Raw genomic sequence first — 16,076 nt, 5'->3', positions numbered from 1 at the left:
AATAATTAATTCATCTGTGATTAAATTGTGAAAATTTAACTGTTGAAAATTGTCAAAGTATTTCATATGAATTTCACACAAGAGTAAATAAAAATTTCTAGTAGGGACTCTTGTAGTCCTTTCTAAGTAACTATTGGTCCTAAAGTCAGAAGGCCATCACAGTCTTTCGTAACACTATAAATATTACAAACTATTTTCATTACTATTTTGATTGTGAACTCTGAATTTTTGTTTCTATTTTGTTTCCATAGTAATTATTCCGTGTGCGTCTGGGTAAATGGGTTCAGCGTAATATTGGCATGTTATTTGTTGCACAAGGTATTACATGAAATAACAGTGTTGTTGGACCTCATTGTAGCCTACTGATAACACATTCGCCAAATTTGCATAAATTATATTCATAAAAGTCACTAAAACACAACATTTGAACAAAATGTGTTTGTATTTTATTAGTTATAACACGGTGTTGGCTGGCTGTTTCACCCACGGTCAACATTCGTTATTCGAAGAGGTGACGAAATTATGAAAAACGATGTCTGCATTATAACTGGTATGAAATAGAAATGAAAACTCTGAAGCATTAACCCTTCGGTGGATGCACCTTTCAGATTTCTATGGCAATCCAATTAGCAACTCAAGTATTTTAGAAATTATCAACGAAAAATTTTTACTTACAATCATAAATATATGACAGTTAAAATCTGCCACATTCGTGAGCATATTTGAATATCCGTCCAGCAGGTCCGGCACGTCCAGCGCACGTGCTGAAGTAATTTAGACCTTGGTCACACCTAAACAGGGTGCCATCCATGGCTTCTGCATTGGTTCTGTCTTTCTCAGTGGCCTCACTTCCTGCCTAGTGGTCAACGAGCTAAGATAGAGGCGACAACCTGCGATGGATGAGCCTGTGCTGACAGAGCGAGAAGTGGGACCTACACAAGGATTCTGCAGCCAGCATATGATTTCGAGCAATGGTCCAACCTATTTTTCGAGCAATGGTCCAATCTATTTTGTTCAAATATACACTCCTGGAAATGGAAAAAAGAACACATTGACACCGGTGTGTCAGACCCACCATACTTGCTCTGGACACTGCGAGAGGGCTGTACAAGCAATGATCACACGCACGGCACAGCGGACACACCAGGAACCGCGGTGTTGGCCGTCGAATGGCGCTAGCTGCGCAGCATTTGTGCACCGCCGCCGTCAGTGTCAGCCAGTTTGCCGTGGCATACGGAGCTCCATCGCAGTCTTTAACACTGGTAGCATGCCGCGACAGCGTGGACGTGAACCGTATGTGCAGTTGACGGACTTTGAGCGAGGGCGTATAGTGGGCATGCGGGAGGGCGGGTGGACGTACCGCCGAATTGCTCAACACGTGGGGCGTGAGGTCTCCACAGTACATCGATGTTGTCGCCAGTGGTCGGCGGGAGGTGCACGTGCCCGTCGACCTGGGACCGGACCGCAGCGACGCACGGATGAACGCCAACACCGTAGGATCCTACGCAGTGCCGTAGGGGACCGCACCACCACTTCCCTGCAAATTAGGGACACTGTTGCTCCTGGGGTATCGGCGAGGACCATTCGCAACCGTCTCCATAAAGCTGGGCTACGGTCCCGCACACCGTTAGGCCGTTTTCCGCTCACGCCCCAACATCGTGCAGCCCGCCTCCAGTGGTGTCGCGACAGGCGTGAATGGAGGGACGAATGGAGACGTGTCGTCTTCAGCGATGAGAGTCGCTTCTGCCTTGGTGCCAATGATGGTAGTATGCGTGTTTGGCGCCGTACAGGTGAGCGCCACAATCTGGACTGCATACGACCGAGGCACACAGGGCCAACACCCTGCATCATGGTGTGGGGAGCGATCTCCTACACTGGCCGTACACCTCTGGTGATCGTCGACGGGACACTGAATAGTGCACGGTACATCCAAACCGTCATCGAACCCATCGTTCTACCATTCCTAGACCGGCAAGGGAACTTGCTGTTCCAACAGGACAATGCACGTCCGCATGTATCCCGTGCCACCCAACGTGCTCTAGAAGGTGTAAGTCAACTACCCTGGCCAGCTAGATCTCCGGATCTGTCCCCCTTTGAGCATGTTTGGGACTGAATGAAGCGTCGTCTCACGCGGTCTGCACGTCCAGCACGAACGCTGGTCCAACTGAGGCGCCAGGTGGAAATGGCATGGCAAGCCGTTCCACAGGACTACATCCAGCATCTCTACAATTGTCTCCATGGGAGAATAGCAGCCTGCATTGCTGCGAAAGGTGGATATACACTGTACTAGTGCCGACATTGTGCATGCTCTGTTGCCTGTGTCTATGTGCCTGTGGTTCTGTCAGTGTGATCATGTGATGTATCTGACCCCAGGAATGTGTCAATGAAGTTTCCCCTTCCTGGGACAATGAATTCACGGTGTTCTTTTTTCAATTTCCAGGAGTGTAGATCAATATAAAGTATATCATGCCAAGCTGTATTATGTACACTGCTGTCGAATGACACGAAGTGAACGTGTTTACTACTAATGCTGGCATTCATTATTAATCGGCTTCATGGGACCTTATGTTACCTTCTGTGGGCTACTGAGAGACCATGATGACATTAAAACTAGTGTTTTACCATACTTCTTTTCGACTGATTCGAATGTCATTTGGTGTAACTGCTAGTTCTAATTTCAAACGTTATCAGAGTATTTGTTACTGCTGATACTTTTAAAGGAAGGCAGATCCTGGGCTAGTTCTTTTAATTCTGTTCTAGATGTTTAAACGTACCCGCCACCGTGCACCGTATGGTAACTACTGGAGTATGTGTGTGGTTGTTGATCGAGACGTACCCTTTCCACATGGCCAGTCTCATTCCTCTGTTCTGGGCAGTTCTTCAGGTTGCTCTCTTTTGATTCCATGAAAATTATGAGCCTATTTTGTTGAAGAAGCAAATACTCATTTTGCAATACCCCATAGACAGAATTGCAATAAATTTGCTGCCTCTCTTCTGCTATCATGGTTTCATAAAGCAAACATTGTAGTATGACGTGGATAGGTGTGCTAGTAGCTCCGCACACACACCTGAGTTGCTTTTTTGCTCTTCATTCCGTATAAATATACCTGCATATGACCATGTACTGTCATATCATGTCCAAGTTCAACAGTTGGTTCAACGCAAATTATTTGTAGCTCTCCCTGCCATTTTAGAGGAAATAATACTTCATCTTTCAGTACAAATTCAATACCGATTTCTGTTCTGTATATAATTGGTAAAAAAAAACAAGGTTTACTTCCTTTTAGTGACAGATGTAGTCAAGCATGAATGGTCTGGAGATGCGAAAAGACATGATCTGACATTACTGATGATTTTATATTCTGGAGGATTTTTCTTCTTCTTCATATGGTAGCAATGAATATGAAGCCTTATACGAGGAAGTTTTCAGTCAGAGGGTAACGGCTACAGTATTTCTCTTGAACAGTAACTAAAAACTTATTATAAAACGTACTCTCATATAGGGTGCGCAATGACAGGACATTCAGTTTACCGGGGTCAATAGCGAGTCGATTGCTATGGGGAATTTAAGTACGTCCTCCAGAAAACGCGTTCGGAGTGTTACTACTGCAGTTATCTATCGATATACAGTCGTTCTCCAGCTGGAAGAGCTCATGGCCATTTCTTTATTGGAATAGTAAGGCAATGGCCTGAATGATCTAGAATTACACTGCACTGTTCAGTGTTTCTTCTCTGTATTCATTCTATAGAATATCAAAAAAGTGACGCAACCTTATCGAAGAATATTTCTTTCCTGTGCCAGTCAGCTGCTTGTTTAATTGATGTGGAAACTGTGACTAATTATATCAGAGAGTACTCAGTGTCCTTCGGTACTCCCGATGTGCCAGTCATATTTTCACTGAGAATGTCTTCACTGAAAAGTATGGTAAGTGTACACCTAACAAGACCACCACCAGCAACTGCACGACAAATTCCAGAAGAGAGGAAACGTCGCAGGTACAACCAAGAAGCGATCGACGGAATGTGTCGATCAGAGGAAGTTTGATCGACGTGGAAGCTACATGTGCTAAGTCTGTGGGTTGCAATCCTTGCCAGTCTGACCTTCCTGTTGGTAATGACCAGAGGACATTGTGCAAGTCTTCAACTATGCATCGTAACCGAAGTAGTACTCTTCATGACTTGTTACCCAAAGATAGTTGAAAATTCGTAACTTCCTGCCAGCGTTTGATGTCATCTGCAACTCGGATTGGTAACATGTCGGTGATTGGTCTTCATATGACGACCTGTTGAGCACGATTTCACCTAGATTGGATATGTAATTGTACAGATTTCATGCATTTGAGCTACTGAAAATCGTAATCAGCTGCACATGCCCTCTGTGCACTCCCAGTATTTGAGTGTTTGGTGTATGATACCACATAGGTGATTCTGGGTCACATTTCCTTGTCATATTCTATCACGTCACAGCGAACAATGAGCGCTACACACAGATGCTGCAACAATTTGTTAATGCTATACATGGTTCCAACCGGACGAGTCATGTTTAATTTCTGCGTTTAAGCTAACATTGTAAGTTAAATTATATGTAGTGTGACATACCAAAGATGTTATACGTGAGCATATTAAAAATAAATTTATTGCAGGACCATACTCATTCAGAAACATAGAGAGAAGAAACAATCAATACTGCAAGCAGAGCCCACAGTGCAGTGCCCTTGTGAGCCGGCAGGCGCATCATATTCTGCATAACATCTGTTTTTCTAATTACATTGCACAAAAAAAAGAAAAACTGGCTCTGAGGTATGAGTATAAAATCGTTTTCAATATATCCAGGTCACCAAGTCAAAAAAGAAAAAAATGGAAACTTATATAAAGACAAAATCGTCTGTTTCCAATGGCCTTTTTTTTTTTACACCACTTCTGAGCAATGGATCAACACGTAGTGGAATGTCCTCTTACTCGGGTGCAGGCTTGAATTCGTCGTGGCGTACCATCGATGCGACCATGTAACCAATCCTGATATAAATTAACCCACTCTTGAACGCCGATTCTGCATAAGCTGCACAGTGTATGTGGTTGTTGTCGACATGGGAAAACAGATCGTTTCAATCGAGCTCGCAAATGTTCGACTGGACCCGCATTCGGGCAACACGCTGGCTACTCCGTTCTCGTGATCCGACATGCTGGAGCAACGAGTTCACGAGTACAGCGCAATGTCCACGCGAGTGATCACCCCTCAAGACGAAACTGTCACCAAGTTGTTGGCGATACGATCGCACTGCTGGTTGCAGAATCGCTTCCCTGTTCCTTATAGCAGTGCGATTGTTCTCAACAACAACGAGAGGCGTACGGTGACCTCATGCAATGCCACTACAGAACATCACTTGTCCACTACGTTGTTGCTCATGTCGGACACAGTGATGGACTGCAAAACCATTTAACTACAGACCTATATCATTGACGTCGGTTTGCAGTAGGGTTTTGGAGAATATACTGTATTCAAACATTATGAATCACCTCGAAGGGAACGATCTATTGACACCTAATCAGCATGGCTTCAGAAAACATCGCTCTTGTGCAACGCAGCTAGCTCTTTATTCGCACGAAGTAATGGCCGCTATCGACAGGGGATCTCAAGTTGATTCCGTATTTCTAGATTTCCAGAAAGCTTTTGACACCGTTCCTCACAAGCGACTTCTAATCAAGCTGCGGAGCTATGGGGTATCGTCTCAGTTGTGCGACTGGATTGGTGATTTCCTGTCAGGAAGGTCGCAGTTCGTAGTAATAGACGGCAAATCATCAAGTAAAACTGAAGTGATATCAGGTGTTACCCAGGGAAGCGTCCTAGGACCACTACTGTTCCTGGTCTATATAAATGACCTGGGTGACAATCTGAGCAGTTCTCTTAGACTGTTCGCAGATGATGCTGTAATTTACCGTCTAGTAAGGTCATCCGAAGACCAGTATCAGCTGCAAAGCGATTTAGAAAAGATTGCTGTATGGTGTGGCAGGTGGCAGTTGACGCTAAATAACGAAAAGTGTGAGATGATCCACATGAGTTCCAAAAGAAATCCGTTGGAATTCGATTACTCGATAAATAATACAATTCTCAAGGCTGTCAATTCAACTAAGTACCTGGGTGTTAAAATTACGAACAACTTCAGTTGGAAGGACCACATAGATAATATTGTCGGGAAGGCGAGCCAAAGGTTGCGTTTCATTGGCAGGACACTTAGAAGATGCAACAAGTCCACTAAAGAGACAGCTTACACTACACTCGTTCGTCCTCTGTTAGAATATTGCTGCGCGGTGTGGGATCCTTACCAGGTGGGATTGACGGAGGACATCGAGAGGGTGCAAAGAAGGGCAGCTCGTTTTGTATTATCGCGTTATAGGGGAGAGAGTGTGGCAGATATGATACACGAGTTGGGATGGAAGTCATTACAGCATAGACGTTTTTCGTCGCGGCGAGACCTTTTTACGAAATTTCAGTCACCAACTTTCTCTTCCGAATGCGAAAATATTTTGTTGAGCCCAACCTACATAGGTAGGAATGATCATCAAAATAAAATAAGAGAAATCAGAGCTCGAACAGAAAGGTTTAGGTGTTCGTTTTTCCCGCTCGCTGTTCGGGAGTGGAATAGTAGAGAGATAGTATGATTGTGGTTCGATGAACCCTCTGCCAAGCACTTAAATGTGAATTGCAGAGTAGTCATGTAGATGTAGATGTAGATGTAAATAAAATGCCAATTTCCCGTACTCCTTTCTTTCCCACCTCCCTCTCCCTTCCGTAAGTAGTGTGTAGAGGACACAAGACAGTTTCATTCAGTCTCGTTTACTATTTCACGTAAAGAACCATGCATATTTTATTTACATATTTTGTAGGATTTTAATCGTATTTAGTGTGCATGTAACTAATGCTTATAGATAATGAAGAAACAACTTGTGAATTACTTTCATGTCTTAATGTACAATGTAACGTGCATATGCTAGTTGGAAATTACCCAGTCATATAAAATGCATCATTCCTGTGGGCCGAGCGAGGTGACGCAGTGTTCAGCATACTGGACTCGCATTCGGAAGGACGACGGTTCAATCCCGCGTCCGGCCATCCTGATTCAGGTTTTCCGTGATTCCTTAAATCGCTCCAGGCAAATGCCAGGATGGTTCCTTTGAAAGAGCACGGCCGACTTCCTTCCCCATCCTTCCCTATTCCGATGAGACCAATGACCTTGCTGTCTGGTCTCCTCCCCGAAACAACCCAACCCCTACAGTGGATATTTTTATCCGTCGCAGCCGTGGAAATCAATAATACCATTTTCCCACATTTGTTATTTGTCAAATATTTATAACCCCAGAGAAGATCAACAACAGCAAATTTCAGTGGAATTTAGTCGCCAGCTATATGAGTGCAATATAAAAAAATTTAAGAATGACAGAAATGTGACGGAAATTTTTGGAATTTGTCAGAAACAGCTGAACAGTATCTTAGTAATGGCTACTTGTATCGGACGCGTTACAGTACTTGTGAAGGAAGAAAGGAAGGACGAGTATGGTTTAGAGTCATCAACGAAGAGGCTGCGAGAAACAAGTTAATGACGTATCTACGAAAGCAACATTAAGTCTCTATACGCACTCGTTACCCTCGTACATCCTTCCTTCCAACCAAATCTTCCTCTCATCCCAAGTGTTTGCAGCCGATGCTGCCTCCTTAAATTTCCTTTCCTCACACTTCACCATATTAGTAAACGTATATTCTAACATTTATAAATGCTTTTTATATCATCCGCTATCATCATTGTTATTATTGTCATTATTTTTATTGATCCTTTTATCACTAATAGCGGCAGGAGCAGAAAAAGTACAAGTACTGCCAGTATTAACTTAATTAGTTCGTAGTCAGTAGTACTTACATTGCCACATCAGACATTAAAATCATTTTACAGCAGTTGTCATATTAAAAACGTTATTTGTTAGGTAACAATGACTAAATCATCTACTGTATGTGTGGAACCCTTCTCCTATGTAAAGGAGTCTGATGTCCCTAATCAGATCAAGTTACACACGTGAATAAGTAAAGTAAATATTATACAGGACAGGCCATTACAATTGCTTCACCAAGAAGAAATGCAGACGATAAATGGGTATTCACTGGACAAATATACTATACCAGAACTGACATGTGATTACATTTTCCCGCAATTTGGGTGTATACATCCTGAGAAATCAGTACCCAGAACAACCACCTCTGGCCGTAATAACGGCCTTGAAACGCCTGGGAATTGAGTCAAACAGAGCTTGGATGGCGTGTACAGGTATAGCTGCCCATGCAGCTTAGACACGATACCACAGTTCAGCAAGAGTAGTGACTGGCGTATTGTGACGAGCCAGTTGCTCGGCCACCATTGACCAGGCGTTTTCAATTGGTGAGAGATCTGAAGAATGTGCTGGCCAGGGCAGCAGTCGAACATTTCCTGTATCCAGAAAGGCCCGTAAAGGACCTACAACATGCGGTCGTGCATTATCCTGCTGGAATGTAGGGTTTCGCAGGGATCGAATGAAGGGTAGAGCCACGGGTCGTTACACATCTAAAATGTAACGTCCACTGTTCGAAGTCCCGTCAATGCGAACAAGAGGTGACCGAGACGTGTAACCAGTGGCACCCCATACCATCACGCCGAGTGATACACCAGTATGGCGATGTCGAATACACGCTTCCAGTGTGCGTTCTCCGCGATGTCGCCAAACACGGATGCGACCATCATGATGCTGTTAACAGAACCTGGATTAATCCGAAGAAATGACGTTTCGCCATTCGTGCACCCAGGTACGTCGTTGAGTACACCATCGCAGGCACTCCTGCCTGTGATGCAGCGTCAAGGGTAACCGCAGCCATGGTGTCCGAGCTGATAGTTCAAGCTCCTGCAAACGTCGTCGAACTGTTCGTGCTGATGTATGTTGTCTTGCAAACGTCCCCATCTGTTGACTCAGGGATCGAGACGTGGCTGCACCATCCGTTACAGCCATGCGGATAAGATGCCTGTCATCTCGACTGCTAGTGATACGAGGCCGCTGGGATCTAGCACGGCGTTCCGTATTACCCTCCTGAACCCACCGATTCCATATTCTGTTAACAGTCATTGGATCTCGACCAACGCGAGCAGCAATGTCGCGATACGATAAACCGCAGTCGCAATAGGCTACAATCCGACCTTTATGAAAGTCAGAAACGTGATGGTACGCATTGCCAGTCCTTACACGAGGCACCGCAACAACGTTTTACCAGGCAACGCCGGTCAACTGCTGTTTGTGTATGAGAAATCGGTTGGAAACTTTCCTCATGTCAGCACGTTGTAGGTGTCGCCACCGTCGTCAACCTTGTGTGAATGCCCTGAGAAAGCTAATCATTTGCATATCACAGCATCTTCTTCTTGTCGGATAAATTTTGCATCTATAGCACGTAATTTTCGTGGTGTAGCAATTTTAATGGCCAGTAGTGTAGATGTAATACAAATATGGGAACAACAAGAGTGAGAAGTAAATATAATCTTTCCTTTTCAAAAAAATGTTATGGTTAATTTCGGAAAGCCTAAATCAGTGCCGACACTCACATACGACGCTCAGAGACCTTGAAATCTGGCTGGGAGCAATTTCAGCATACACCTCAAGGCCTTCATTTCATATCAGGTGATTTTAACTTCTTTCCACAGTTACTATGACAGATGGAAAGGATGACATCAGTAAGTGCAGTAGCAGATATCATCACACCCAACAGCCTTTTGTAACATCGTCTCCTAGAAAAGAGACCTCATTGGAAACTATTTTGGTATATGTAAATTGAATTATCGGAAACATTACACAGGATTTCTCTCCGAAGAGCCACCAGGTGCGTTTTTTCTGGTATTTTTCAGATATTTGCAATTGTGTTTCTTCGATTTGCAGAATGAAGCAGCTCAGACCTACTTAATGCGTCATCCAATGTCAACACATTGCTCCCTCTAAACTTATTAAGTAAGCAAATTAATAATAAAGTTTATTATTACAGTAAATAAATCTGGTCAATATCTCGAAACCTCTTATTGATCTCAATATAGAGAAAATGGGAAGGGACGAAGTTCCGCACAGCACTCTGTTGCTGTTACTTGCCCAGGTCTCTATGTACTCACATAACGAAGCGGGAGATAAAGGCGTTCTCAGGCAACACAGCGTCGAAAGATACTTCTTGTGCTTGATTTGCAGGGTTGCCAATCCTGCTGGTAATCAGCGTTTTAGCATAACGGTTGCGGACCTCGGACGACACATGCAGTTTGTAGACCCTCGGTTGTTGAAGTCCCTGTAAAATAAAATTCAGTCCGTGAAAATTGTCTTGCCGCTGCACGCTGACAGAACGACGTTATTGATACTGCTATCACCCCCTGGGAGTTTCAACCCTACTCCAATGACATCGTGGGATTGCAACCTCAGAGTGTGCCAGTAGTGTCAAAATTTGTCAATAACTTCATACTGTTGTTCAGGGCACTGCGTAATGTCGTTTGAGGGAGTCAACACACCAAGTGAAGGGATGACTTCATTGAGCTCCTTTGTGACATCCTCCGACGCCTTCTTCTGTTGTAGTTACGCTGCTTACGTCTACAGAGCAGGCAGTCTTGCAGACACAGATGTACAGCAGGAGGTCGCATTGCCCCTTGGATAGAGCAGTCGCAAAAATACACAAAAAAAAGAACTGCACTGGACGATATTTCGAAAGTTAGTCACATTGGCTGCTAAGGAAACCATTCGTTCTGTGTAAACGAACAGGTAAGACTAGTCCGATGTGAAAAATAACAAAATTTAAATTTCGATAGATGCGCAGTGGGAAACCCAGTATGAGGAATTAAAACTTTCTTATAACTCAATTGCAAATGCTAAACAGTGAAATAAAGAACGAGTTGTGGCAACAGAAACTCAGGAGTTTCTACGGAGGGTTAGAAGAAACATTCGATACAATACGCTATTCAACAGGAACTTTGAAACAAGCTGAGAACCACTTCCTGTCAGTCATGACTTTCTGGAACTCTGAAGGTAAAATTTCCCCACTCTTCCAAACGAAGTTCTATTGATTCACGGGACTTTCTTTCTAATATTCGTCAGTTTCCTGAACAACTGGATGCCAACTCTAACAGCACACACAAAAATAAAACGAAGTCCTACATTTACTACACTGGGTCAGACAACATTCCTCTAGAGTTTATTAAATTTGGTAGCTCACCTCCTCTTGGCAATTATTTTTGAACCCATCTGAAATCGTCATACGCAGACATCTTCGTCTCTGTGCTAAGATATCAACATCATCCACCTTTCTGAATATGATTATTGTAATTTACTGCAGTCACCCCAAGGTGTCCCTCGACAAATTTTAAACCACCTCCCTCTACATACACAAACTCACACGCACGCACGCACGCACACACACACACACACACACACACACACACACACACACACACACACAGTTCCTTCCATTACCAAATCAACAATTTCTTGATGTGTCAGAATTTCTGCTAGCGTTTCTCTGCTTCCAGTTAGCTAGATGCCACACTTGCGTTTCTCCTCCATTCCATTCCATACCTCCTGCTTAATTATTGGTTGTCTCGTGGTCATCAGTCCAGGAACTGGTTTGATGCAGTTGTCCATGCCATTCTATCCTGTGTGAGCTTCTTCATCTCCGAATAACTAATGCAAGCCCGGTTAGCCGAGTGGTCCAGCACACGGCTTTCCGGAGTGGGAAGGAGCGCCTAATCCCCGGCACGAATCCGCCCGGCGGACTTGCGTCGAGGTCAATCTGTGGATGGTTTTTAGGTGGTTTTCCATCTGCCTCGGCGAATGCGGGCTGTTTCGCCTTATTCTGCCTCAGCTTCACTACGTTGGTGATTGCTGCCCAAACAAGTTCTCCACGAATGCCTGTACTAAAAAAATGGTTCAAATGGATCTGAGCACTATGGGACTTAATATCTGAGGTCATCGGTCCCCCAGGAGATAGAACTACTTAAACCTAACTAACCTAAGCGCATCACACACATCTATGCCCGAGGCAGGATTCGAACCTGCGACCGTAACGGTCACGCGCTTCCAGACAGAAGCGCCTAGAACCGCTCGGCCACACCGGCCGGCTACACCTACACCACCATTATTCTACCACGCAAACATAGGGGCTACACTCGTCTGGTGTGAGACGTTCCCTGGGGGGCTAGGGGAGGGGGGGGGGGGGGGCGGTCCACCTAGGGTCTAATCATACAACAACCCTGGGTTCGGTGTCCGGGGGCGGAGGGGTGAAGTGGACTGCTGTATTCGTCGTGGGGTTGTGAACCACTGCGGCTGCAGCGGGGACGGAGCCTCTCTGGCGCTCCAAGGTCAGTACAACTACTGCAACCTACATCATTCTGAATCGGTTTAATGATTCATTCCTTGCTCGCCCTCTACGATTTGGACCCTCTATGCTTGCCTCCAGTCCTAAACTGGTGATCACTTGATGCCACAGAACGTGTCCTACCAACGGATCCGTTCTGCTACTCAAGCTGTGCCACAAATTCCTCTTCTCCCCAATTCTATTCAGTACCTCCTTATTAGTTACACGATCTACTCATCGAATCTTCAGCATTCTTCTGTAGTACGACATTTCAAAGCTTCTATTCTCTTCTTGTCCAAACTGTTTGACGACCATGTTTCACTTCCATACATGACTACACTCGATACAAACACTTTCAGAATAGACATCGTAACACTTAAATCTATACTCGATTTAACAAATATCTCTTCTTCCGAAACGCTTTTCCTGCCATAGCCAGTCTACATTTTATATCCTCTCTACTGCGACCATCATTAGTTATTTTGTTCCCCAAATTGCAAAACCCTTTTACTCATTTCCTAATCTAAATACCTTCCATCACCTGATTTAATTGGAATACGTTCGATTACACTCGTTTTGCTTTTACTAATGTTCATCTTATATAGTCCTTTCAAGTCACCGTCCATTCTGTTCAATTGACCTTCCAGGTCCTTCGCTGTCTCTGACAGAACTACAATGTCGTCGGCCACCTCGAAGTTCTTATTTCTTCTCCATGGCTTTTTATTCCTACTCCTAAGTTTTCTATTGTTTCATTCCTACCCATCTAGTCTTGCACTTACATTTGGTTTATGTACAAATTGTAAGTAGCCTTTCACTCCCTGTATTTTCTACCTGTCATCTTCAGAATTTGAAAGAGAGTAATCCAGTCAACATTGTCAAAAGCTTTCTTTCCGTTTACACATGCTATAAACGTAGATTTGCCTTTTCTTAACCTATATTCTAAGGTAAGTCGTAGGGCCAGTACAGCCTCGAGTGTTCCAACATTTCTACGGAATCCAAACTGATCTTCTTCGAGGTCGGCTTCTATCAGTTCTTCCATTCGTTTGTAAAGAATTCGTGTTAGTATTTTGTAGCTGTGGCTTACTAAACTGATAGTTCGGTAATTTTAACATCCGTCGACACCAGCTTTCTTTGAGATTGGAATTATTATATTCTTCTTGAAGTCTGAAGGTATTTCACCTGTCTCATACATCTTGCTCACCAGATGGAAGAGTTTTGTCATGGCTGGCTCTCCCAAAGCAATCAGTAGTTCTAATGGAATGTTGTCAACTCCTGGGACTTTGTTTCGGCTTAAGTCTTCCAGCGATCTGTCAAATTCTTCACGCAGTATCATATCTCCCATTCCATCTTCAATTACGTCCTCTTCCATCTCCATAACATTGCCCTTAAGTACATCGCACTTTTATAGAATCTCTACATACTCCTTCCACCTTTTTGGTTTCCCTTCTTAGCTTAGGATTGGTTTCCCATCTGAGCTCTTGATATTCATACAGGTGGTTCTTTTTACTCCCAAATCTCTTTCATTTTCCTGTAGACAGTATCTATCTTACCTCTAGCGATGTATGGTTTTACATCCTTATATCTCTCCTCTAGCCATCCCTGCTTCGCCATTTCGCTCTTCCTGTTGATCACATTCTTTAGACGTTTGTATTCCTTTTCTCCTGCTTCATTTACTGCGTTTTTATATTTTATGTTTTCATCAATTAAATTCCATATCTCTTCTTTCGTCATCATAAGATTTCTACTACACTTCGTCTTTTTACCGACTTGATCGTCTGCTGCCTTCACTATTTGATCTGTCAAAGCCACCCAGTCTTCTTGTATTGTAATTTTCCTTGTACTTGTCAACCGTTCCCTAATGGTCTCTCTGAAACTCACCAAAACCTCTGGTTCTTGCAGTTTATCCAGGTCCCATCTCCGTAAGTTCCTACCCTTCTGCAGATTCTTCAGTTTTAATCTACAGTTCATAACCAATAAATTGTGGTCTAAGTCCACATCTGCCCCTGGAAATTTCTTACAATTTAAAACCTGGTTACTCTCTCTCTTACCATTGCATAATCTATCTGAACTTTCCAGTCTCCCAGGTCTCTTCCAGGTATATAACCATCTTTCATGGTTCTTAAACCAAATGTTAGTCATATTAATTTATGCTCTATGCAAAATTCAACGAGACTGCTTCCTCTTTCATTCCTGATTTCCAGTCCATATTCACCTTCTACTTTTACTTCACTTCCATGTCCTACTATCGAATTCCAGTCCCCCATGACTATTAAATTTTCGTCTCTCTTAAGTATCTGAATAATTTCTTTTATCGCATCGTACATTTCTTCAATTGCTTCATCTTCTGCGGAGATGGTTTGCATATAAACAAATGGTTCAAATGACTCTGAGCACTATGGGGTTTAACATCTGAGGTCATCAGTCCCCTAGAACGTAGAACTAGTTAAACCTAACTAACCAAAGATATCACACACATCGATGACGGAAGCAGGGTTCGAACCTGCGACCGTAGCGGTCTCCCGGTTCCAGACTGAAGCACCTAGAACCGCTCGGCCACAACGGCCGGGTGGCATATAAACATGTACTACTATGGTAAGCGTGGGCTTCGTATCTATGTTGGCTACAATAATGAATTCACTATATTGTTCGTTATAGCTTATTCACATTCCTATTTTTTAATAATTATTAAACCTACTCTTGCATTACAGTTATTGGACTTTGTATTTGTAACTCTGTATTCATCTGGCCAGAAGTTTTGTTCCTCCTGCCACCAAATTCGCTAATTCCCATTATATCTAACGTTAATCTACCCATTTCCCTTCTTAAAATTCCTAACCTTCCTGCCCGATTAAGAGATCTGACATACCACGTTCCGATCCGTGGAACGCCAGTTTTGTTTCCCCTGATAACGACGTCTTCCTGAGTAGTTCCCGTCCGGAGATCTGAAAGGGGGCTTGTTTTACCTCCGGAATATTTTACCCAAGATGACGCGATCATCGTTTAACCAGCATAAAGCAGCATGCCCTCGGGAAAAATTTCAGGAGTTCGCAGTTGGTTGATGTTACAAGGCTAGATCAGTCAATCATCAAGACTGTTGAACCTGCAACTACTGAAAATCCTTGTATCTCAACAGGTGCTCCTCCGTTGTGGTACGGCTATCTGTGCCGTTGTGGCACGCAAGTCTCCCCAACAACGAAAATGTCCATGGTTCATTTAATCTTCAGCACATTTAAGCCTCTGTTCTCTTCTTGTGCGCATTTTTCGTGGTCCAAATTTCTTTTCCACAAAAGGCTAAAACCCAGATAAACACATTCAGAAAGATCTTCATAATACTTACATTTATATTCAATGTTAGGAAATTTCACTTTTCCGAAACCCATTTCTTCCTATTGCTAGTCTGAATTTTATGCCCTCTCTGCACTTTTTATGACATAAAACGAAATTAATCAATTCAAATGGTTCAAAAGGCTCTGAGCACTATGGGACTTAACTTCTGAGGTCATCAGCCCCTAGAACTTAGAACTACCTAAATCTAACTAACCTAAGTAATCACACACATGCATGCCAAAGCCAGGATTCTAACCTGCGACCGTAGCGGTCGCGCGGTTCCCGACTGTAGTGCCTAGAACCGCTTGCCCACTCTGGCTGGCTTAATCAATTCACAGTAAACTGAATTAATATCATAAAATAA

At 43.5% G+C, this 16,076-nt stretch overlaps 1 protein-coding gene across 2 annotated transcripts in view; it reads right to left on the bottom strand.

The window, feature by feature from the left end:
• LOC126339755 (inter-alpha-trypsin inhibitor heavy chain H4-like) overlaps positions 1 to 16,076 on the bottom strand; it is a 154,481-nt gene that overhangs the window by 118,875 nt on the left and 19,530 nt on the right. For both annotated transcript variants that reach the window (XM_050001659.1, XM_050001660.1), the window contains exon 2: positions 10,167 to 10,333. In XM_050001659.1, the coding sequence (XP_049857616.1) occupies positions 10,167 to 10,333 (167 nt within the window). The remainder of the gene's footprint in view (positions 1 to 10,166; positions 10,334 to 16,076) is intronic.

The sequence above is a fragment of the Schistocerca gregaria genome, chromosome 1, assembly GCF_023897955.1.
Source record: "Schistocerca gregaria isolate iqSchGreg1 chromosome 1, iqSchGreg1.2, whole genome shotgun sequence".
Classification (NCBI taxonomy): domain Eukaryota; kingdom Metazoa; phylum Arthropoda; class Insecta; order Orthoptera; family Acrididae; genus Schistocerca; species Schistocerca gregaria.
The sequence above is the reverse complement of the archived record's forward strand: the minus strand, read 5'-3'. Positions and strand labels throughout refer to the sequence as shown.